Raw genomic sequence first — 26431 nt, 5'->3', positions numbered from 1 at the left:
TTTTAGGAACCATTCAAATGAATAAAGCCATTCACGTGATCTAGTGCGGATCGCAGCACGGATCCCCCCACCGCCCAGGAGTAGAGATGACAGGAGTGCAGAAGAAAACCACTCGCCTACTCCCCCTGAGCCAGTGAACATGTGACCAGGCTGGCAAGGGGGGGAATAGGCGAGTAGTTTTCCTCCGGTCATCTCGGCATGGATTGTGTGAATGAGGCCTAACTGCTCAGACCTCAACCATTCTAGTATATATGAGCTATATGCTGGCTGGGTGATGAATGCCTTGTGGAGAATTCATCAGTTTTATTGACATTCCGTCAAATGTGATGAATAATCCCCAAAATCTGCTAACACATCACAATTTTTATTCCAGAAACCACACACTCTTGTCTATAGTTTGGGTAATAGCATTGCCCTATTTATTTGAGGAGTAATGTCTTGAAGAAGGCAGCCATGTTGTTATCATCTCATAAGATTCCTTCAAGCTTCTATTGTTCTTTTAGTAAAAAATTGTCTTTTATAGGTGGGCAATGGGAATGTGTGATGTTATCACAATTGATGATGTAATTACTATAAATGTGATTGGTCGAATTATGGATAAAACCAATTCCAAATCAGTCTCTTCAGCTTCTCTCAGAAAACGATGGTGATCATTAACATAGTTCACATGCCGGGAGACTTTGGTGACATGATTTGGCTTGTCAGTATTTTTCTCGTGACTGATTCATAAGGCTGATTATTTTTTGACATGAGCAACAGATGAAATATTTATTGTCTCAGTCTGGAGAGACTTCAATGCATGCCCGTGATTATCCCACACACCTCGATGGTATAATCCAATTTCATGGGCAGAAGAACCACCGGGATACTCACTCTACTCTACTGTGTAATAAACTCTTTGGGATCATTGATGTATCACATTAAAAAGAACAAGCTAAAGGTGCAATAAAAAGTCTAATAGAAATGTATATTTTTTTTTTTGCAAGAAATCAAATTACTAGTACAGTAAAAACGTGAAACATAGAAAAGACCACCTGCTCTCTTGTTGTTTCTTATCTTTCCCCTAACTTACCTGATTGTTCCCTCTCGTACAGTTTCTTCTGTCCAGAACCTTATTTAGGCCTTTGACATGTGTAAAGGTTTTGATTATGTCTCCGCCTTCTCTTCTTTTCCCCAGACGATAAAGATTTAGCTCCTTGAAGGGAATCTGCAAGTCTTTGGACCCAAGCCGAGGTGCTGACAGAGTGCTGTAGTTGGCAGACCCCTAGTGAGCATAATACCCTATGTTATTGCCCCTATGGAGTGAAAGTTCTGCAATCCAGGCTCTCCTACTGTAAAGAAGAGTCAAAGAGGAGTTGTGATTTGGGGTTTGTGCCGCACTGTGGCACACCTCACCACTTTTCCTTCCTCCATCTTCCTCATGAATAATCTTTGCTGCCGGCCTCCTTCTTGCCTGCTACATCTACAAACGTGCTGCTGCTGTCAAGGTTGCGCACACAGTCTTGTCGCTTTGTGCTCTGCAGGCTATGGCACCTGTGCAGACAGGAAGCAGCCTTGACAGCAGTGGCATATGTGTACAACGTGAAGATGGAGCAAGCAAGAAGGAGGCCTTTCAGCAAAGATTATTGATAAAGAAGAGGGAGGAAGGAGTAATGAGGTTTGCCAGAGTGCAGCACAAACCCCAAGCCAAAGCTCCTCTTTGACTCTTCTTTATAGTAGGGGACCCTAGATTGCGGATAATCCATGCTCACTAGGGGACTGCTAACTACAGCACCCTGTCAGCAGCTCTTGTTGAGTTTTTCCCGATATATTTTATGCTTCAGACCATCCACCATTTGTATAGCCCATCTTTGGACTCCCGTAGGACACAGTGGCACTTTTATAGCAAGGATGTGTATAAAATAAAGACGTGGTACAATTCTATTTATCTTGGTAAAATATAGTTTTATTTGCTCATACAAAGGCATAGTATGAATTTTCAGAATGCAATATTATTTTTTTTCTTAAAAACATCTTTTTTTGTCCCATGTAAAATTAATTTTTTGTATTGTACATACCACAAAATACTTGATTTACAATGTACACTTTTTTTCAGTTTGCAATGTCCTTTGTATTTCTTTTTTTCATATATATTTACTTATATATATATTTATATAAATTTGCTATTTCTAAAGTAACAGGTTACAGAGAAAAAAAAACAACAAAAAAAGAATTAAACCAAATAAAATAGATACGGCTGAATAAAACTCAACCACTACGTCATATGTGCGAATTCTAACCACGGAGCCCTCAAGTTATGCAAGTTAGCAGTACTTTAAGTACAAAACCAAAGGAGGACTAGACCTCCGCTCCATGGTGACCAAGGCAACGACAAAGCGCATAATCTTATGTTGGACTGGTGTCATGGCTGCATCCGATACAGCAAAAATAACATAGTATTCCTTTTTTTTTATTTTTAAATACTTCTAATGATTTCTGCATAGCCATTCCATTTTTATAGGTTTTTTTTAGCAGCAGTGTAAAAATAACCACTTTAAGATACTAAAAAAAAAAAAAAAAAGTTGCTCTTGGTTAGTTTGTTTGGGTGGGGTTTCTGGTATGTAAAGAAAAAAAGAATCACACAGAAATAGCCGACTGCCCCCAACGTAGTCATGTGCAAGGTATTGGTGGGGAAGCAGCTTTTGGCAGCATTAATGGATAACTCTGGGTATCCTTGGGTTGAATGCCCGTATGAAATATGACTGCCAAGCAGCAGTATGGCTTAACTGGGCCTCTCATGCTTTTCTGGAACGCTCTAGAAACGCTAGTTTCTAACGATGGTCAAACACATCAGATATGTGTTGGCCGAACCCCACTGATTTCGGCTGGACCATCTATCTGATTCTCCCAGATGTTAGGGGGGAGAGAAGGATTGAACGTGTTGGATAACAACTTCCCAATCCTTGTCCCTGGGGGTTAAGCTAAGCCAGAAGTTTCTGGCAAAATACAGAATACATGCAAGCTCGACTAAGATAGGTATGCACATGTATTATTTGGGAACCTGGAGAGATTACTGTAGGCCAAACAGTTAGCAATCTTAAGTGTATGGCCAATTGGAAGGGGTTGTTAGAAGCGCAGAACCCCGAGCCAACTTCCTGTATTACCACGGTTTCAAAAGTATACCTTCCAAGATAGAAGGAGCAGTTGTATATCCCCATCATTGAATTATGGTGACACTACGTCTGCATGCCATATCAAGTAGCTGCACAATGTCCCCAATAAAAATTGAGATATATACCGTCCCCCCCTATCTCGGACTATATACTTTAGAGACTTGTTTTAAAGATTGTTGCATGAACGAATATGGACAATCAATGGCCGGCAATTTGGAAAGTAACTGGAAATGGCCTTTCTGGACACAACTGATCTCATGTCTTTAAAAAAAAAAACTTCTGATGTGGAATAATTAAATTGGAGGTTTTTAGGCATATTACTGTATTATCATAGCTTGTAAGGGTTATCAGAAAAACTGCAATATGACAAATATCCTGTTACTATAGGTGAAACCAATGTTGTAATAGTGCAAAGAAGACTTCAAATCTTACCAAATCTTACATGGATTTTGTCATAGATCCTAACATGTTACCGTGTATCCAGCAAGAACTGTGGTTTTAAAAGGTAAGCAACAAAAAAAAGTAATAAAATGTATCATGCATAGAAAATATGGAAGACATAAAGGCTTTCATCGGCCTGATTACCCATTCACCAGTAATGATTGACAATGCAACGTGAGTCTCGCTGAATGCTTTGGGATCTGTGATGTGTTCTTGTAGACAGTGAATTATGAACGTACAAGGTTAACCCACATTGCTTTCCACATCTCGAGTCTGACTGATGATAGAATTGTATCCTCATCTGAAATAGGCCACAAATTGTGTGAATGGTGCCAGCCAGCTAGACCCTTTTTTGTTACTGCAGTTAGTTGGCAGCAGCAAGAGTCTAATAAACGTATAACTAAGTGATTAGATTGGATATGGCACTACGATATAAAGGTTATTCACTTTGCGCTCCATCACCAAACCTCTGGTTCTGCGTTCTACCACCCTGTCAAGTTTTAAGTACAGTAACAATCAATGCCCAAGTATCAAGAAGCATAATGAAAACCAAGAACCCAGCAAGCCTGCGGCGTCAATACCCGTAAACATAACAAACACCAAGGTAACATTATTGTGCTTTTTCTTAATATATATAGATATATGACTGCATAAGGAGCACCACATGTGGATATGCAAGATGAAGATGAAAAACCCTTTTTTCTTTTCTCGAGATCACGAATTTGCCTGCAGTTCACCTGTGCAAAAGAAATCAACGCCGATTTTCCATCCCTCTGAGGGTCATGTTGTGATGGAATGTTAATACTATGGGCAATCAAGGAACCGCGTGGTTAGGCAGCTTAGTGAATTAATTGCTTAGGAATTACAAATAAATTATAATAAAATAGATCTCTGTACATTTATACAAACACACAAAGAAATGTGTTTACTTCACATAAGTCTAGGACTCTGATTGAGTTCAGTCCCAACCAAAGTCATGGCCCGTCATTTGGTAGAACTTCATATTGAATGGCCTGTAGAACTCTCGCAATCTCTGGACAACCTCTGGGTCTATGTTGGGATGAGTCCTGCCCTTGGTTTTCCCCAGACAGTGGGGTTTACTGCTGCCTTCGGCCTTCTTCAGGCATGGAAAACCCTTAGTCTTATTGAAATAAAAATGTTTGTCTGTGATGATCCGTTTAAGTCCCAGGAAATCCTGGACACGTCCCAGTTCTCCTGCGGGATCGGTGATCAGCCTCTCCCCACTCACAAAGAGGATCTGGCTCATAGGGAAATACTGGAGCCAGTTCTCCAAGTGCTTGGCGTAGATACCAATCTGGATGGCACTCCATGAAATGTCGATAAGACCCGTAGTCCTGTTTTTAAATGTTAAACTCTCAAACGTGGGGATATCCGGTCTCTTGGACAATGTTTGGGTGTAGTCCGATATGACTCTAGTGACTGGGTCCCTCACCACTACAATCAGCTTAGCATCCTTTGACATGGCGGAGATTCGGGCAGGAGCCTCCTTGGTCACAAAGTAACTGGGAGTCTTCTCCATGGTGATCTGACCATCTAGTGTCCTCGGCATCAATTCCCTAGAAGAGAAAAGAGAAAACATTAGCATTACAACAAAGGATCTAACAATATATTATTGTTTCATACCATACACATGCCTTTATAATGTTATCCTAATCGACTTTGCTGCTGTTTAATTTCTTTGCTAGTATTGGCGATGAGCAGTCATTACATTTTGCAGAGCAATTTCCTTGGTATAATTTAGCACTCGCTTGAAGGGTTAATGCCGTCTGAAAGCTGCAGCTCTTTGACAAATGGCATCTTGTTAGGCATCTTGAGCTAACACCAGGCTGACTTATTTGTGTGCCATCAAGATGGATTGACCCACTTTGCTAATTAACCGCTGCAAGGTGGGGGGAAATGGCCTGTAGCTGTTTCTTCTCTCCGAAATAAGGGGATCAAAAAGAGGGAAGGAGACATTGTGTAACCTGGATGCACATTATCACTGTGTCATTAGAAGCCTAGCCGCAGGAATACCAAGGGAGCAGCCATTTTGTGGGCTGGAACAATAGCATTAACAATGCAAAGAAAAACTTCAACTAGATATACTAATCATAAAGCTTAAGGCCATATAGCCTGATCCTGTCTGTAACCAGCACTGTTTTCAGTAAATGGTGATGTAATATTGTGTATTAAAGGGGTTATCCAGTCACCAAAAGCATTGATATTCTGCTGGGTCTGACGTCTTCCAGTCGACTGGTTCTCGTTCTGCTCCCTACTTCTGAGACAGACTTGTTCCAGTCAACCACTAACTTCAGCCGTGTCCTGTCTCAGTCTGTGATTGGCTGAGTGGGCTGTCACTGCCAAGAAGTGTCTGTCTCAGAAGTAGGAATCCGAGTGATAAGCAGGAGAATGGAAGACGTCACACCAGGAACTGCAGGGAGCCCAGTTAGACTTTTTTTTTCCTCTGCAGGAAACACAGGGAGTTGAGTATGACCTCTTGTGATTAGAGATGATCGAACATCAGGAAGTGTTAGGTTTGATCGAACTAGAACCTTCTTTAACCTTCAGCATTTGATTCCCGATGCCTTCCCGTTCCGTGGGGAAGGTGTAGACTGCCCAAGTACCACCTGGAAAACAGGAATACAGCCTATTACCTAGGCTGTATCCCTGTTTTCCAGGTGGTACCCTGGCTATCTCCACCTTCCTCACGGAACAGGAAGGCATCGGGAATCAAATGCTCAAGGTTCGAGAAGGTTCTAGTTCGATCAAACCTAACATTTCCCAATGTTCGATCATCTCTAGTGATGACACTCTGTATAGATAAAGCAGAAAAAAAATATATAATGATTGCTAGTAGACCGTCACTCTGTAGTCTGTCAGTAGGTATATCTGACTGCTGCTTTTATTTTCATCTATGATGTAACACGCAACAGTTTGACACTAGAGATGAGCGAACCGGGTTCGGGTTCGAGTCCATCCGAACCCGAACGATCGGCATTTGATTAGCGGGGTCTGCTGAAGTTGGATAAAGCTCTAAGGTTGTCTGGAAAACATGGATACAGCCAATGACTATATCCATATTTTCCACATAGCCTTAGGGCTTTATCCAACTTCAGCAGCCACCGCTAATCAAATGCCCAACGTTCGGGTTCGGATCTCTCTATTTGACACCAATAGAATTGGCAGCTTTAAGTAAAGGCCCCTTTACATGGGTTGATTATCAAGCAAATAAATGTTTTTAGGAAAAGGGCTTGTATAAAAGGACAAACGATCAGCTGACGAACAATCAAACGTTCATTCGTCGGCTTATTTAATTATTTGCGAGGCCATTTAAATTATGGTTATTGGCCGCACGTCTCCTTGTCTAAACAAGGCATGAGCAGCTGATAACTAATGTAAGTAGGCTGCACAGTTGTTTCTGCCTTGGAAAGGCTCTGAAAATGAGCACCGATCTCACTGATCAGTGGTCATTTGCTACTGCTCCTGGTTGGGCCACATAAAAGGGCCTTTATTCACACAGGACAGATTTACATTGGTGAAATTTGCAGAAGACACTGTATCTAATTCTACAAAACCCATCCATAGACTGTGGAGGTCAGCCTTTACGCACAGGTCAGTTTCTGTTGTGCGTCGTTAATAGGTTTTCCTCTTTTTGGCATTAAAATCAAAGATGAATTTTGCAAAAAACACTGTATTTAATAGTAAATGGCCAAATGTGGACTGTTCACACATACAGTAACATGCATTATTTAATTGCAGTAATTATTTAATTGCCAACCAACTATAGGCTATGTTCACACACAGTATTTTTGGTCAGTATTTTGCAACCAAAACCAGGAGTGGATTAAAAACACAGAAAGGCTATGTTCCCACACTGTTTAGTGGATGGCCGCCATTTAATGGCAAATAATTACTGTTATTTTAAAACAACTGCCGTTATTTGCCATTAAATGGCTGCCATCCACTCAATTTCAACAGTGTATGAACGTAGCCTTCCTGTGTTTTCAAACCACTCCTGGTTTTGGTTGATGAATACTGAGCAAAAATACTGTGCGTGAACATAGCGTTATTGCATTAATGCGATGAAACTCCCAACGAGAAAACATACCCTTACGAGCCATATGAATTTACCCTAATTGTCGCCAAATAGGTTCTCCAGCTTACAGCTGTCCTATATCTACCGCCAGTCGTACCATTACACATTAATAGTAGTATGTTGTTTTGAAAAGTTGTCTGACATTCATAATGGATGACTAGGTCAAAGGTCAAAATGGTGGCTATATTTAGGGGAAAAATAGCTAATTATACACGGAACACTGAAACCCTTTCAATTGCTATGCGTGTTTCTATTAAAGATTACTAAGAAAACCTGTAACAGCCCCTGCATGGTGCATTTATATCCCATACACCATTATCTGCTATCATTGCACTGAATCCCACTTTATATATTGTTATCCCATTACCAGGGCGATTAAATAAAACAGAGTCTCTTAGTGCTATAATAAAGCAGGAAACGACGACAACCCCAGCAGCCTTAATGATCCGCCATCTCCTTGAGAAGCAAAAAATGAAGCCATTTCTTTGTCCAATTACATCCTTTTTACGCATCTTCCTTTGGATAACAGCCGTCAGCACCACATAGAGCAGATTGCTAAATTGCCTCAAATTACTGTAAACTCTCGGCAGATTGCTGGGCCTCCATTTAATTTGTTTGCAAACACTGGCATTAACCCGCGCTGCCTGGCGTTTAAATTAGGCTAAAATTGCAGCTTAGATGAAGACTGCGCACCGGCGGGTAGCGTCTGCGGGGAGGCGATATGATGGGATTGTAAAGGTTTCCAAAGCATGGAAATGTTCAAGAACATTACTGTTCACCTGTTCTACTCATGCGTATTGAAGTGAAGTCTTAAACCTAAAGACCTATCTAGATACATGAACTAGGCCGAGAAGGAGATATTTCTAGTAATGCCTCTGGCTCCTTAAGACATAAGCAGTGTTCCTCACTCTTGGTACAATGAATCTGAAGTTGGACATAAACATAATGTCATCGGAACTGGCCAACCGTCTAATGTGTCTGGGTGCCTTCCAAATTTTCCCCACAGGCAACATACATACCCAATCTTTTTCTTCTCAGGTGGGGTCAGCCACCAACAGGAGGTCTAGCTATAATAGCATGCATGCTTTGGGCTGAGCGTGCAAGGGTATAAAGGGTCGCAAGAGATAGCTGCCAGTCGTACAAGAGTACAACCTACAGATATCTGGGAAAAAAAAACACTTTTAATGATCAAATCCACTACCAGACTCATACGTGTTCCAGTTACAATTGGCTTGATGCTCAAGAGGATAGCCACAGTTGAATTAAAGGAAAAGCAAATAGGGTATTCAAGTGGGCACTAAGCCCCAGACCAGGGACAGTCCATGCACCTCTCTTGTCCTCATTTTGGATAAGGTTTTTCAGCTCAGTTCCACTGAAGTAAATAGGGCTTAGCTTCAATACCACACACAACCTAAGGACAGATTTGGTGCTGTTTTTGCAAGAAAGTGCCTGTGCTCATTTTAAAAGGGTTGGCCGTGCATAGAAAAACATGGTCACATTCTTCCAGAAACACCACCTTGTCCTCAGTTTGGATGTGGTTTTGCAGCTTTGTTCCATTGAAGTGAATGGAGCCTGAATTGCAATACAACATACAACCTCAGGACAGAGGTGGCACTGTTTTTCAAGAAAGTGGGTATGCTCTTTCTAATCTACCCAGGATATCATATGGTTTTATGGTTAAATGTTATTCCTTAATATATTTTAACTAATAAAACAGAAGCCAATCAAATAAAAAATAGTAATAAAAAAAAATTAAAAACAATAAACAGCCTGGATCTTTCTTAAAAGGTAACGCTACATAGACGACATTCTTGGAATAGGCTTCATTTTTTAACTCCCTTGACCACTGTGTAGGTAGGAGTTTTAGCACAACAGAAAATCTGACAAAGGAAAACAATGGAAAAAGAAAAAGAAATATGTACAAACCCTTAAAGATCTTCTCATCATCCATCAGGCTAATTACTCCAGATGTCCCGCTGTGTTTGTATTACCTCACTAATTCACCGAGAGAGCCCACTCAATCATAATGTGCCTGACACTTGATAACCAAAAGTAGGGGATATAGCGAAGACAAAAACACTGTTGGCCCTTCCCTCCTCAGAGATAACAAAGCCAATAGACAATAATGGAGAACAAAGCAAGGTGTGAGTCACATCTCTCAGATACCGACAATTTATTGACCCTTTTAGAGAGGCAGATATGAAATTGCAATTGGGTATTGCAAAAAACAAAAAACCTTATTATACCTATTGATTTTGACTGCTATTAACTTTGGTTATTTGAGCCAGTATTTTGCCATGTGTCAGTAAATATGGCTGCACAGCCTATTAAGCAGATTTAAAGGGGTATTTTGATGACAGTCCCTTTCTGTATGTCCTATCAGGTAACAGGAGCTTGCCTCTCCTTTGGTAGCTCCCACCCTGAGTAAAGACTTACTACGGAGATCACTGCATCCAGCTAAATTGCGTATAAAGGGTATATTCACAGGTGGCAGATTTGTTGTGGAAATTTCCATGAATGAAAATTCTCACATCTGAATGAGGTTGTTTCTGTAGAGTATAAATGGATTCGGCTTCAGAAAATTATACAAAAAAATCTGTGTATGAATATACCCTAAGGAATTGACAGGAGATGACCTGAGGGCTGTAGCTATAGGAGAGTATAGTAGTCACACGTAGGTACTGGTGTTTGACTGGGCCCAAAGACCTCCCCACATAAGCAACCAGTGTTACAAATGGCACATGGTGGGGGCCCTGTTAGATTTTGTAGTGGCGCCTGGAAACATTGAGTTACACTTCAGAACACAAAGAATATATTTGAGGAGGTTTGGAGCTTCTGGCGCAAATTACACTGCCAACAGCAAGCGGTTAAGTGCGGGGGGCTTCCCAGACGATTCCGTTGGGCCCATAGGAGATAGCTCCTATTACACAAAGTGACGGCAGCAGATCGTTGCTCTGACACCAGTTTATGCCTCCAAGAACAAGAGGGCTGGGCTTCAAAAATCCTGCATGCCCGACCCTTCCCCCCACCAACATGATCAATCGGTGGCAAGTCGGGAGGCGTTAATGCACCTTATACTGTCAGCTCAAACCCATCGGTGGTGGCGTGTTCTGCCAACTTAAGTATAAGGTGTAATCCAAAATTATAACAGCTTGAAAGCTGGGATCATACAGGGGTGGGGGGTATATACAATCAAGTACATACCTTTACATATGGACAGATTTGCTAGTTTCTCTGCACTGATCTATGTGGGCCAATCATTTACTTTTACAGAAATGTTGAAGTCTTTGGGGAAGCAACGTGATCAGCCCAGAACAATACAGCCCGGCCATTCCCGTATGCAGAGGCTTTACTAGACATAAAAGGCTGACACGTTAGATCCTGTGGGCATGAAGCAAGTTTTATTCTCCAGGGCAGCAGGAGATTCCTGTCCCCCACAGATATGTTTTTTCAACTGTTGCTAGTTGTATTCACACAGGGTTTAACCAGCCGTTCCCCACCTCCCTATTCACCTCCATTACTTATCCAGACTCAGAGAAGGCCCCCATTTGCCTGCAGTTTTCCAAGCTGCATGCTCCCATACACAATTAACCTCTGCAACTGTCATTGAAAACCATTCATCCTTCCATTCTTTTCCCTTTTTTTTGCTAAGACGGTCACTCCTTTTACCCCTGAGTGATGTCTCTTAGAGCCATTGTGCCCTTCCAAGAAGCCAGATCAGGATTGGATAATCCTAAACCAAATTGTTACCCCCCTGCTGTTACATTTTCCTGTTCTGTGGACATTATATGCTGACAAATGCATCCTTTTAGTTTTATATAGAAAAGCCGGCTGGTCTGTAAATTGCAGCAGGATCCACATTCATTGACAGCATATTGGCAGAGCTGTAAGAGCCATCTACGTGGGACCATCATCACCTAATGCAAACCATAAAGAGCGGTCAGAGCGATAACCGCCCCAATTAGATACAAAATGTTAAACCATCAGAGAAATTGATTGCGCATTCATCATGTCTGTAAAATCTCCACAAAGTGAAATCATTACTGTCCTCGATCGGAAACAGAAATATTGTGAACGAGACATTGCTGATCGTTCCCGCTTGTCTATCGTTACACGTTAATGGGACCCGCCATAAACAAGAATCTGGGGTCGTCAATCAGTTTTCTGATATAAATGCCGAATTCTGGTTTGTTGCTGTGGTCAGCATCTAAATATGTTATATAATGGATTGGACTGGATCATTTTTGTCTGAGACATCACTCAAAGGGATAATAGAGCACCAGAGCTGTATGGCTGTGGCTTACTCCTTCCTATAGGGAACACATGAATGTGCTACCATGTGTATAGAGGGGGAAAAAAATAATTGAAGATATAGGCACCATAAAAAGTTGACCTTACATTAGCCATCTAATGATCATTTGGTCATTTGGCCAACGGGTATCTTTCCCAATCTTTACATATATCTGCATTGCATGCTTAATCTAGCGGGGTATGCATGTATTTTGAAGCATAGGGTAGAAAGCCACTTCTAGATACCGCTAGAGTTGGCTTATATTCCCACAAACAAAAATATTTTTCATGTTGAAAAGAAGTTGCTTGACCCTTCTCTTCCAACATCAGTTATCAGGAGAGAGTCAGGAGTCCAGCATACACATTAGATAGTTGGCCGAAACCAAGAAATTCTGCAACAGTGATAAATACTTCGCTATGAGGAGTCATAAAAATATGGAAAATGATGGACAATACCATGGAAGTAGCCCATCGAGATTAAAAGTGGGAAAACGACTGATACTTCGACAGCCCATGCCTTTTAACGATGGTGTATGAAAATTGAAAACAGTACAAATGAGAATAAACTTTTAAAAAAAGTCAAAAAAATTTAAATTTTCTAATTTTCCACCCAAAAAAAAAAAAAAGTGTGGACTACAAGAAACATTAATGTTTTGAGGACAGGCAACAGTAACCCTGCGGCCTAAGATGCTCATACAGCACTGTTTAATAGAGAGTATGGGGGCTGGTGCCAGGCTCCATGGGTAACGCTCCTGGCTAATTACAAGTCTGGCATATAATAAGAGGCTGTGTGTGCATTCCCCACTTTCTTATAGTGAACAAGCGTCAGACACACAAAATACAGACTTGTCAAGGAACTCCCCTCTGATTTTGTTTGGTTGGGGGCAGAGCGTCCCTGAATTACGGGCGGTTTAACTAATTATTTTGTTTATTTTTATTTTCCGTGTATATGTGTCAGCAAGTCACTGCACGCAAATAGTCCTAGTCATTCTGAGCCCTTTAAGTCGTCTTTGGTTTTTATTTTTTTTCTATTTGGAGAGTATACAGTGTTGCTGGATCTTATGGTCATGACTGGGTGAAAAGAGAATTTGTAAACCCCCCAATGCATGACAAAACTGCATCTGATACGGAGTTGGCTACGTAAACACGTTAAATCATTGCTGACCAGCTGTTTTACGGACACAGGGGGATGCACATACTGCAAATGTATTCAACGCGGTCCTGAAAAAAAAAAAGAACTGCTGGAATTTGGAAAAAGTTTTCAAAAACAGATCTTTTCCCAGGACTATAAACTACAAACAGGTTTGAAAGGAGGGGGAGACACTTAAAGGTATATTATTAGCATTGGAATGAACATCGGTTCAGAAAAACAATGAACTATCCAATTTTTTTTCCCTTTAAAAACATATCCAGTTATTTCATCAAAATAAGGTAACAAATCATGAAAATATTGAGAAATTTTATTAAACAGACTTCATTGAACGCAAACCTATAATTCAGTTAAATGAGGAAATTTGACCTAAATCATATTAATATTCACAATGAAATGGTTCACTAACTCGTACCTCAAATCTGTAAGAAATATCCGATATAATGGTCCCCATCTTACGACTACACAGCATCAATGGGGAAAAATTCACAAGAATGGCTAAAAAGATGAGATCGGTCGGCAGTAACAGCCTGTAGCTATTTGGACTGCTCTGCAAAGTGATCTGCACTCCATTAGAATAATGCCACTATGCACCTTTTGGAGTAATCCTTCAAAGTCGGTGTAATTATGTCCTCCGGTGTAGCCTTTGCCCTCTAATCACAGTACAGATTGTTATCCGCTCCTGCATCGGGTACCAGGCACAACCCTTTAATTAGAAGGTCTGAAATAATAGGACCTGTAATTTGTTTAACATTCACTTGGCGCAGGAGGTGACGTTGGACCAACAATGGTCACTGTAAGGAAAATATAGACACTTACAGGTCACCATTTCCATTAACCTCCCCTGTATCGCTGGGTAACACATTCGGGTTTCCTATGATTACAATGTATAGAAGCCAACCTAAACAGTGGCCGCTGTCCATTTATATATTAGCCGTCATCTGGGCAGTGTAAGCCTAATGATAGTGAGCCTAGATCTGGTTTGTAGGGGGATTTAGAGTATACAGTATTTCCATCCAAACGATAGATTTTTTTTTCCCCCAGGACTCCCTAAAGGCCCTGTTAAACATAGCGTTTATCGGCGGTATTTGGACAATTATTGGCCATAACAGTCGACAATCGATTCGTTTAATAAAAGGCAACGATCAGCTGACGTGAACGATGTCGGCTGATCGTTGTCTTTCAACATGTTGAAAGACAAAGGACGTAGAGACCAGCGACCTGCTGTCGACGCTTCCTGTAATAGGAGCGGTGGCAGCAGACCCCTGCTATCTCCTATGGGCTCCCGCCCCCCCCCCCTGCAGTTGCCCATGGGCCCTCCCCACACCCACTGCCCCCCTCCACACACCCATGGCCCCCCTTCCCCGCACTTACCCGTTCACTGTCGGTGCATTTACTAGCTCCAGCAGTGATCGGGGAACAAGAAGTACGCGAATGTGCTCCCAAAGGTTGCCCCGTGTAATAGGGGCTTAAGGCTGCATCCAACTTCTTTAGCCACCAGTATTCAAATGCCGAACAATCAGACTTGAGCATGCTGGAGTTGCGCTTATCTCTAGTGGTAATGCAATAGTTGTGGAGTGGGGGGTGTAGCGCCAGACTGAAAAACAAGATGTCAAGAAATATGTTATGGTATATAAAAATAAAATGGTAGAGGCCTAGGCTTGGGTGTCATGTAGACCTCATAGTGAGCCTGACTCCAACAGCAAATGTTTCTGAGCTATGATCGGCCTCCCCAGCTTGGACTGTGTGACATTGTTCGATGACTGAATGAATGAAACATTTTTATGACGGGCGTGATCTTCGCCTGATCCCAAAGTGGGAATCATGGTCACAAGCGTTGAAATATCAAAGCCACCTTCCGAGCACCGCTCACAAATGTGCCAGGCTTTCTGGACAGTTCAACGACACAACAGGTGAGGGGATGAGGGGGGGGGGGGGTGTCCAGAAATCTGAGCTGGCCAGACAATATGCTCCCTTATTTTATACAGTATTCAATGGGGCAAAATGGACCCCCCCCCCCCAAATGGAACATGGATTATATAAGCCATCTGTGCGGAAATCTCAACCTCCTCTATGGACCAAGCTTATCTTTGATATCAAACTCTTACTGCCACAAGGGGAAAAAAATGGTTGACCTATTTAGTCTCTTCTATTGAAAGTTTACTTAGTTCATAAAAAGTGTAGAAAAATACACACTAGAACTCGGCTCTAATATAACTGGATATGATTTTGTTTGGAAAGATCGATGTCCTACAAATTGTTCCCTCTGCTCAAAGAAACTGGAATCTGTTAGTGTTATGTCCTAAAAAGTGCTATTCCCGGGAGATTATCAGATTAGATTATTTGAAAGGAAAACAAGTAACTGGTAATTAAAGTGGCAGCGGATTGACAGGTTGACATTTGTTTTAATTTAGCTGTCGTCTTAAGTATTTAAAAGGGGGGAAAAATCCTTCATATTTTTTAAAGCCACCGTGTAGCTGAGGAGTCGTAGTATAAACATGACAGTCATTGCCTATGAGGTCATGGATAATGTATCACACAACTGGTAAATTATTAGGATGATGTGATGTTAAAGATTTCCCTGGAAGAAGTAATATATAGGTAAAAAAAATAAAGAATACGTAAATTGTATATTTGAGTGTAAATTAGAGATATAAAAGGTAAAATAAAATAAGCAAGAACTAAATATCTACACAGCAGGACAAGTCACAGACACACAAAGTTTTTTTAAAGTTTGCGGATTCTTAATACATTATATAATCTGCTTTTCTTCCGTCAGGGTATTAGAATTTGAAGAGGAGACCATGGAGATCTTATAAGAAAGCACTGAAATCACTTGTAGATTGTAGGTTGTGGGGGAGATAAAAAGCATTTGGAGAAATCTCATATACATATCATTTGTAACTTGTATACTGTCAAACTTGACAAAAAGTTAGTAGTTAGTAGTAATAATAAGTGCATACTTTTTTAAATGTGTAAAATCTAAAAAAAAATTTTATTAACCTCATTCCCTCCTCAGCCACTTTTTTTTTTGCACTTTTGTTTTGTTTACAAACCCAAATGAGCCCTTATTTTTTTGCAACACCAATTGTACTTTGCAATCACAGACTTAATTTTTGCATAAAATATGCTGTGAAACGGGGAAAAAAATTTTGCGCAGTGAAATTGAAAAAAAAAAGCTTTCCTGTTGTAAAACTGACATGTCCTCTATGTTCCTCAAGACAATACGATTACAACAGGTAACTTATACAACTTTTATTTTATTTGACTGCTTTTAAAAAATGTTATTTTTTTTTCAATTAAATATGTTTAAAATTGCTGTATTCCAATCCTTATACCACTTTTACTGTTTGGTCTATGGAGCTGTGTGAGGTGTCATTTTTTGAGCCATGGTCTGTACTTTCTGTCGGTTGCTTGCTTGCTTGCATACATGTGAATTTTCGATCAGTTTTTATTACAATTTTTCTGGATTTAATGTGACAAAAATCAAGTCTGCACTTTGGCAGGTTTTTGCACTTACGCCATATACCGTGTGAGATAATGGATTTGATCATTTAATAGTTTCGGCAATTTTTTTCTACAGTAACTTGAAGTCCCCCTGGGGGACTTCTATTATAATCTTTCATAGATCAATGTAGCACATATGTAATGCACTGATTGTTAAATTCAGTGCTTGATTACAATGAGCTGCTGAAGCCCATAGTAATCAAGTGCCGATTCAGGTTCAGCCTTATTGCGGCGCTGAGCCCAGGCATTGGCCCTCCGTGATCTGGATGGGGGAGAGGTGGCAAATCCCTCCACTAGTGATGACCCCAAGTGATGACCATTTAAGTGCCGCGGTCACAATTAGCGAGTGAGGCGATCGGCCCACCCTGGCTGAAAGTCGCAGTACACGGCTGCTGATATGAGCCAGGGGGGCGGCGCTGAACAGAGAGGATTCGCGTTGTGAGCCCTCTCTATATCCCCCTAAACCCATCATGATGATGTCCCAGGACCCCAAAATGGGTTAGGGGCATAAAATAAGCAAGAACAAATAAATAAAAAGTATACAGCAAAACAAGTCAAAGACGTTTTATAAAAGTTTACAGATTCTTAATACATATATATATATATAAAATCTGCTTTTCTTTCGTCATGGTATTTGAGGATTGTGGAAGTGGAGACCTTGGAGAGGTTAAAGTAACTTATAGGTTAGAGGGGAGATAAACATTTGGAGAAATCATCTCATATACAAAATTTGTAACTTGTATACTGTCAAACTTGTCAAAAAGTTAGACAATAATTAGTATTAATAATAAGTGGATACTTTTTAAAATTTGTTTAAAATCTTTAAAAAAAAATCATATAAAATTCATGCATCCTATTATATAGTAGTATAGCTTTATATAAATACTAATACTATACACAATTTGTTTATGCTGCAAGATAAAAAATATGGGAGTGTTAATAAAATTCTGGATAAATTTTAAATTATAAATGGTTCTTCAGCGGTTTCTTTTTTGTTCATATATATTTAATCGGGCACAAAAAACTAAAATATTAATATATTTACTAGCTGCAATCCGAGGTGTCATAAACATAGGATGATATATTCCGAGAAGAACAATCTGTCATATTCTGTGAACATTCAAGCAGCTATGCTACTGGGATGTAAAAATAATTATTTTGGCAGGTTGACACATAATGAAAAATTGAGCATTAAATCCTAGTGGATTTACTATTTCCCATTTTCTATTATTATTTTAAGACAATGTTGATTTTTCTTGTTACTGGGGACAGTTAAAAAAAAAAGTTTGTAAAACTTTTAGAAAAATAGTTTAAAAAAAAATATATAAATCCCATGATTAAACAATCAGAAGTGTAATGAACCCTAAAAGCTAAAATGTGGAATTAATTTATACAGATAAAATTTAGCAGTGGACTCGACTTTGGTAAACCTCACTTTTTGTCATTTGTTTAGTGAGAATCAAGAATTTTTGGCACCAAAGGAAAATCTCCATCCAACATAAATATTACAGATGTTAAAAGGGGGAAAAAGTTTAAAAAAAAACAAAAAAAACTTGTGTAGTTAAGAAAATAGCAACTTGAAATTCAAATGATTTGGTTTATTGCAGATAGAATTGGCAGAGTGTGATATACATATACCCTCCATACAATGGTTTCGTGTATATTGCAGTTTAATACAATGGGGGTAATGTAAACCAGATTGGAAGAGAGATTGAAGATGAAAAAAGTTGAATATAAAAAAATTATTGACTTTTTTTTTTTTATTTGTAACTATACCCAGAGGGTTAAGTGACCTATAATATATCGCAGATATCCAGTATGATATTTCTATTACTTGTTGCATAAGCATATAAAAATGAATTGATTTTAGTATATTGGGTTTTATACTCTTTGTACTTGTACTTTACTTTTTCTTGTGGCTATGCTTTGTATTGTAGCTTTTTCCCTTTTATTTGAATAGCACTAAGCTGCAATACCTAACACAGCCTCTATGAAAAGTATAAGGTGTTCAGGTACGAACCAGCCAACAACCCAGTGTACACAATGACCATATTACAAGCCCTTTTAAATAGCTAATCGGCCAGGGTGTAGAAAGTTAGACCCTCACCGATCTAATACTAATGGGCCATCAACTTTTAAAGTCTGAATGACTCCCTTTAACTACAGGCACAGTGTAGAGGGCGACCATTTTATAAGTCAGACAAAATAAAAAAAATCCAAAAAATATATATTTGGCCACACTTACAGCAATACCCCCATATTGGTAGACATTAGCTGGGTAGATATGTATTACATGTCTAATGTCTACCAATATGGGGGTACTTTTAAAATAACATTCACGTTTACAATGATAGGGTAGTCAAGGCGCAAATGATCATTCAACTGACAGCTGTTCTCTGTGGACTGCCGCATTGCCTAAATTCAAATTTCATAATTTGCTTACACAGACCTAATCTGAGGCTTTTATGTGTTCCGTGCACGGTCCGAAAATACGGACAATGTACTACGGAACAGAGTTCAAAGCTCCCAGCTCCCGGCTTTATCATCCATGATGATGCCGGAAGCCTTGAAACTGTTTAGTCTTCACACTACTATACTGGCACACTATGTCAGTACAGAAGGGCAAAGATTTAAACAATTACGAAGCTCCAGGCATTATAATGATTATGTCGGGAGTTCCAAACTCTGTTCCATAGCATATCGTCCATGCACGGGTGCATTCATAAATACTATAAATATGGTCTGTGCACGAAGGATTGGCTACGGGACATCCTTGCATCATGTATCGTTATGATACCGGGAGTGCGGCAAGTGTTTAAAGGGGTTATCCGGCGCTACAAAAACATGGCCACTTTTCCCCCTCTCTTGTCTCCAGTTCAGGTGTGGTTTGCAATTAAGCTCTGTTTACTTCAATGGAACTGAGTTTGAAACCCCATCCAATCTGGAGACGAGAGGGGGGAAAGTGGCTATGTTTTTGTAGCGCTGGATAACCCCTTTAAACCTTTATGGTACTGTACTGACACAGCCTCTGTCTACGAGAGTAATATTTTAATGAAGGCAGCATTACCTGAAACAGTCAAAAAATTCTTTGAGAAATAGTTATTACCGATAGACATATGGGAGACAGAAAAGCTATCTCTCAATTTGCCGATCACATGACTTACAAGAAGTCACAAGAACTCCCCCATCCCCCCCCCCCCAACAATATTTTTTGAGCAGCATTTCCTTCCTTAACAGCCTACATATGTGCACTTTTATCTGACCCACTGTCCCACGGGATAACCAGTTGGACATTAAGACTTCCCCACATAGGATATTGTCAGACGTTTGCTAAACTCGAATTGCGATACTCCCGCCAACGACCGGACGCCAAGAACATTTTTCAAGCTTGTTCAATACATTTTCGACCATCGCAACAGATTTTCCTTACGTGAACTTTTTGGTAGTCATATTGGGTAAATTATCCATCTGGCTTTAACTTACCACCAACACATGTACTATCACTAAGTTGCTCACGCAATAGACTCCGACTTACGGAAATTTGATCCATCTGTAGTAATAGACTTTTTGGTATTTATTAGCCCTACAATTGTACAGTGAACATGACTGGAGGCGCACTGACTCGTGATACATTACCGGGTTTATTCCTCTTTTTGAAGTATTTTTGATCAGTCCTGCTAGCTATACCTTGCATATCGACTATTCTCCCCCCCACCCCCTTAAGGACTGGTGACAACACAATATTCGTACGGTTACTGTAACTCAAGACCACTTATTAATAGCGTAACACAGCACGGACTTTCCTTCTATAAAGTTTTCTTGAGTTTTCTTTGCAACGCGAGCGGACGGCTTTGTTTTCTGTAACTTTATCCCAGAATTTAGTCAATAATATGGAAATAATTTGCCCATTAATGTATGGTCCTCAGACAATTTTCTGCAGGCTGGGTGGCTTTTCTCAATAAGATTTTGATATCCTTACACTATTATACAGTAGGGGGCACGACGATCCTTTCTATTCACAAAAATCATTCTAATCAATGTAATTCACTGTCTGTAAAGTCACCTGATTATTATACACGAAAATAACACGATTTCCGCAATGCTGTATTTTTATTTTTGGAATTGTAGATACGGAATAACCAGCCCTGTGATACCGATATACAGCCAAAAGCAACACAATCATTGCAGCTTGAGGTTCCTTTACTCCCGTTGAGTCCCGCTGATATCAAACTGAATTATTTTCTATGGTTTTGTCTCTATAGACGCCTGCGTTACTGATCTATAGGTCCCTCTATGTGCTGAGCAGGACGGAGAGACTTCCAAGTTACTATATCCACTGCAGATTAGTGACTGCTTTCAGTCCAGCGTGAATCCTCCCCCCCCCCCCCATCCATATGGATCCGTGTGACAAACACCTATAACAGGATCTGTCAGTAATGATCTCCCTGCTGTGCTCTGATAGGAGGATGAGCAGCTGTCAGTCCCGTCACCTGAGCCTGGGGAGAACACAGCTTGTTACTCAGCTCCTTTATGTCACGCTGGCAGCACAGGAGTTAAAGTGCTGTATTCCTGGTATGATTTATCAAGCCAGTTATACCCATGTGCTCGGCTGAGCTCAGTCATAGTAAAACTCACAAGAGTAACAATCCTGTAAAACTAAAACCCGTCCTGGACTTTGTCATCACGTAAAACCTATGAGCATACGTAAAAACCATACAATACACAGGCCCTTCTGTACTGCAGCAACCAAGTACATCAATCAACAATACTAATCCAATCTAATCTACAAACAACAAAAATAACAAAAAAAAAAATTCCAATTACTTTATCCATAGTATGGGATTTCCTAAAGAAAACCGGATTTGGACACTATACAATATACATTTACTTTTATAAACATTTTTTTAAATATTTTATCCATTCTTAAAGCTCTCTTGTTCTTGACACATGTGAACATCCTTACATCCCGCCATACAGAGAATTGATTATTTTTGGCGATGTTGTACTCTTTTCGTATTCTTTATATGTTTTGCCAACATTACCTTCCCCTTAGTGTGCCCGGGAGGCGCTCGACGCAAGCTACTGGCATAGTTTGTTTATGGACATATACTCCACTACTAGCTACTGAGGCAAATTTACCTATTTATTTTTTTTATATATATATATATATATATATATTTTACATTTGTTTGTTTTCTTCTATCAAATTCTAAATTTCAAATTTTAACCTCGCTCAAAATTTCTCATTCATCTCAAAAGTTCAAGTTTTTTTTCCCATCCAGGGAGTGGGCAAAAGTTTTTCAATGAATGAGTACAAAGATTTTGAGTGCAAAGGGCAGAACAAAAACATTATTATGACAAAGAATCTTCCCAAGGCATTTTTTTGTGTGTGGTAATGAATGTTCACATCCGTGTCGTAACAAGTCTGTATCTTTTTTTTTTTTTTTTCCTTTTGAAGACAGATTAAAGAAGAGAAACCGGTGGAGGAAGAAAAGACTTACTGCAATACTATTCATTATAAGAAAAAAAAAAAAGCCACAAATAAATATTTATGCTCTCCCACTTCTCCTGCTTTGCATGTTCCAGACGATACTTCAACGTATATACAGTTATCGACTTGATCTCTGTCAGGAGTAGAAGTTCAAAAGCGGATGTTGTGGGAATATTAGGATGTTTGCACATTGTGAAGGCTCATTATTAGGGGAGGGGGTGACACCAGTCCTTGTGTTGGTGGGAAAAACAAAAGCTTCAAACGTCTAAACGTTGAAAGAAAAATCAAAGGAATCTATGCAAAGTATTGGAAGTGGAGAAAAAATTTTTAGGCGTATGATTTATATAAAATGTCAAAGTTATAGTATAGTATAAAATGGGATAAACATAAATAATATAACAGTATTTTTTTTTTTTTAAATCTGATGTTACTGTACATATCGTGAAACAACTAAAAAAAATAAGTCTCCGTCTCTAAAGGGTCATCAGCTCCGGAGACATGCAATACCCTCTAGTCCTCAACAGGGATCACTACAGCTCTGCACATGGAGGATTCCACACTCTACGTTCTGTGCAAACCCAAGAAAGCGACAGCAAAAACGGCCCCACCGGCATCCAAAATAAAACAAGTTTCTATCCAACGTCTCAAAAAATAATCAGTTACTAGTAAAACAGCAAATAAAAACATAAACCAAAATCTCTAATAAAAGCCCAACGCTCCAAGAAAGTACGAATAGTCAAGATTACGACATTTTTGAATTTTAAAGTGTCAAAAATTTGAGCGAAGCTTTTGTGCTTGACAGTTAATGGATGGTTCAATATAGAAATCCCACTCTACATATATAATGTATGTGGAGGCGGCTGCTCTCTGATGAATGGAGAGAACAAGGCCACATAAAAGTGGAAGAAAAAAAAAATCAATAGTTTATTGTAGCTTAATTTCTGACTCTCCAGAATTCCCAACTGGAATTAAACCGCGACCCCCCCCCCCCCCCCAAAGAAGTCCAGCTGATGATGAAAGCGGCCCAGGTTCTCTCCATGCACCTAGTGTGTAATGCATGTGATTGAGGTTACAGATGCGTTTCATCTCCACCATAATGGAGGCACTTGGTCATTTTTTTGTGAGCGGCTTCAGCCATTAAACCGTATGTAAACCCCCGAATCAATAATAATTGGGCAGCATGCCGTGGCGAGGAAGTGACCCCTCTCTGTGTGGGACATGGCTGAGCCCCTTATACATTATGAATCTGTACAATGCAGACCCCCTGCCTGCACCCTTATCTTCCCAGAGAAGAACTGGTTTTGGAGAAGGGAGTCCCCGAGGACTAGGGAAGGAGAAGAGGAGGAAGAAGAGGGTTGCACTGGGCTGGATTAGTGTCTTACATGGGATCACCTCCTGGTACTCACAGGGTCCAGGCTACACAGGGGAATACAGATTCTTGGAGATAGAAGTTACTGACATTTTTTTTTATTTTTTTTGGACTGTTTTAAGGATGTAAGATGATCTACTGCTTGTGTTACTAGTATAGATGGTGTCATCTATGAGAGAGATCAAATAGATTTTATACATATGAGAGATAGGAGATAGATAGATAGGAGATAGATAGATAGGAGATAGATAGATAGGAGATAGGAGATAGATGATAGATAGATAGATAGATAGGAGATAGATAGATAGATAGGAGATAGATAGATAGATAGACAGATAGATAGATAGATAGACAGATAGGAGATAGATAGATAGATAGATAGATAGATAGATAGATAGATAGATAGGAGATAGACAGACAGACAGATAGATAGGAGATAGACAGACAGACAGATAGATAGGAGATAGATAGATACATAGATAGGAGATAGATAGATAGGAGATAGATAGATAGATAGGAGATAGATAGATAGATAGATAGATAGGAGATAGATAGATAGATAGATAGATAGATAGGAGATAGATAGATAGGAGATAGATAGGAGATAGATAGATAGGAGATAGATAGATAGGAGATAGATAGATAGGAGATAGATAGATATAGAAATTGATAAGGAGAGAAAGATATAGATAATAGATAAGATAGATTGGAGATATAGACATTTAAAGTGATATACACACAGGTTATCCTATTGCACAATGCTCTAATAATTTAAGGTGGTATTGGGGTCTCACCTGTACCAGTCCAGTCCCTTGTCATAGTTCCTATCAAAGAAGTGGGGTTCAGCCCCCACAGCCCTGATGTCGGGGTGCACCCTCAGGAACTCCAGCAGGGCCCGGGTCCCCCCTTTCTTCACCCCGATGATGATGGCCTGTGGTAGCTTCTTGCTGCCGGATCCGTTGTAGAAGCTGCTGATCGTGTCCTCGGCCGCTGGTCGGGGGTCGGGTCGGAGCAGGAGCTGGGACAGTACTCCGGGCTGAGCCGCCGCCGGGGCTCCAGAGCTGGGGAAAGAGGCGCAAGAGCCGGCGCAAGAGTAGAACATGTAGAGGCAGAGGAAGAGCATGGTGCCCAGGGGCAGCAGGAGCCTTCTTCTCAGGTGGGACACGGGGCTGGCATCCATAGGGACATCATTCAGCAGCCCCAGGCACGGAGCTCACTCCTTCCTCATCCTGCCCTCCGCATCCAGCAGCCACACAATCCTGCGGTAACGCATCCCCAGTGCGGCATCCAGGCTTCATCCACGCACGATCCCCATAGATACAATGTATGTGTGTCCTTCCCCTGCAGCTGCTGATCACTACTGCCTGCTGACTGCCTGCCGACTGCGATCCATGGCAGCGGGGGAGGGCGCCGCCCCTGACAGGCGGCCAGCCCGCCCAATCACACGCCGCACCTCTATGCTAATTAGCCATTTGTTGATAAAGGACAGCCAATAGGAGGCGACACTGTGCTGGGGGATTGGTGGCCGCATCTATATAGATGCTGGAACAGAGAGCTCAGGCTCAGTGCCTGCAGGGAGAGCCAGGGGGCAAAGAGCTATATACTCTCTATATACACCTATCCAGCTACTATATACCCATACTGTGCACAGAGAGCTATATACTGTCTATATACACCTATCTATATACCCATACTGTGCACAGAGAGCTATATACTCTCTATATACACCTATCCAGCTACTATATACCCATACTGTACACAGAGAGCTATATACTCTCTATATACACCTATCCAGCTACTATATACCCATACTGTACACAGAGAGCTATATACTGTCTATATACACCTATCTATATACCCATACTGTGCACAGAGAGCTATATACACCTATCTATATACCCATACTGTGCACAGAGAGCTATATACCCATACAGTACACAGAGAGCTATATACACCTATCTATATACCCATACTGTGCACAGAGAGCTCAGTGACTGCAGGGAGAGCCAGGGGGCACAGAGAGCTATATACTCTGTATATACACCTATCCAGCCATCTATATACCCATACTGTGCACAGAGAGCTATATACTGTCTCTATACACCTATCTATATACCCATAGTGTGCACAGAACGCTATATACTGTCTATATACACCTATCTATATACCCATACTGTGCACAGAGAGCTATATACTGTCTATATACACCTATCTATATACCCATACTGTGCACAGAGAGCTATATACACCTATCTATATACCCATACTGTGCACAGAGAGCTATATACACCTATCTATATACCCATACTGTACACAGAGAGCTATATACACCTATCTATATACCCATACTGTACACAGAGAGCTATATACACCTATCTATATACCCATACTGTACACATAGAGCTCAGTGACTGTAGGGAGAGCCAGGGGGCACAGAGAGCTATATACTCTGTATATACACCTATCCAGCCATCTATATACCTATACTGTGCACATAGAGCTATATACTGTCTCTATACACCTATCTATATACCCATACTGTGCACAGAGAGCTATATACTGTCTCTATACACCTATCTATATACCCATACTGTGCACAGAGAGCTATATACACCTATCTATATACCCATACTGTACACAGAGAGCTATATACTGTCTTAATACACCTATCTACCCATACTGGGCACAGAGAGCTATATACACCTATCTATATACCCATACTGTACACAGAGCTATATACACCTATCTATATACCCATACTGTACACAGAGAGCTCAGTGACTGTAGGTAGAGCCAGGGGGCACAGAGAGCTATATACTCTCCATATACACCTATCCAGCCATCTATATACCCATACTGTGCACAGAGAGCTATATACTGTCTCTATACACCTATCTATATACCCATACTGTGCACAGAGAGCTATATACTGTCT

At 40.4% G+C, this 26431-nt stretch overlaps 1 protein-coding gene and 1 long non-coding RNA gene across 5 annotated transcripts in view; one reads left to right on the top strand and one right to left on the bottom strand.

Annotated features, from left to right (window-relative positions):
• Positions 1-26431, top strand: part of LOC138772712 (uncharacterized) — a 274220-nt gene that overhangs the window by 201110 nt on the left and 46679 nt on the right. For 3 of the 4 annotated variants that reach the window (XR_011359804.1, XR_011359803.1, XR_011359805.1), the window contains exon 4: positions 3540-3657. The exons of the other annotated variant lie outside the window; for it this stretch is intronic. This is a non-coding gene — a long non-coding RNA (uncharacterized lncRNA). The remainder of the gene's footprint in view (positions 1-3539; positions 3658-26431) is intronic. 4 annotated transcript variants of the gene reach the window in all.
• Positions 1922-24853, bottom strand: LOC138772711 (heparan sulfate glucosamine 3-O-sulfotransferase 3B1-like). Its single transcript, XM_069953309.1, has 2 exons — positions 24291-24853; positions 1922-5170 (listed from the first exon to the last, which is right to left on the bottom strand). Exons 1-2 carry the CDS (start codon positions 24674-24676, stop codon positions 4552-4554), a joined length of 1005 nt encoding a protein of 334 aa, XP_069809410.1. The 5' UTR covers positions 24677-24853; the 3' UTR covers positions 1922-4551.

The sequence above is a fragment of the Dendropsophus ebraccatus genome, chromosome 14 (genome assembly GCF_027789765.1).
Source record: "Dendropsophus ebraccatus isolate aDenEbr1 chromosome 14, aDenEbr1.pat, whole genome shotgun sequence".
Taxonomy (NCBI): Eukaryota; Metazoa; Chordata; class Amphibia; order Anura; family Hylidae; genus Dendropsophus; species Dendropsophus ebraccatus.
This window is presented reverse-complemented; position numbering and strand designations above follow the sequence as displayed.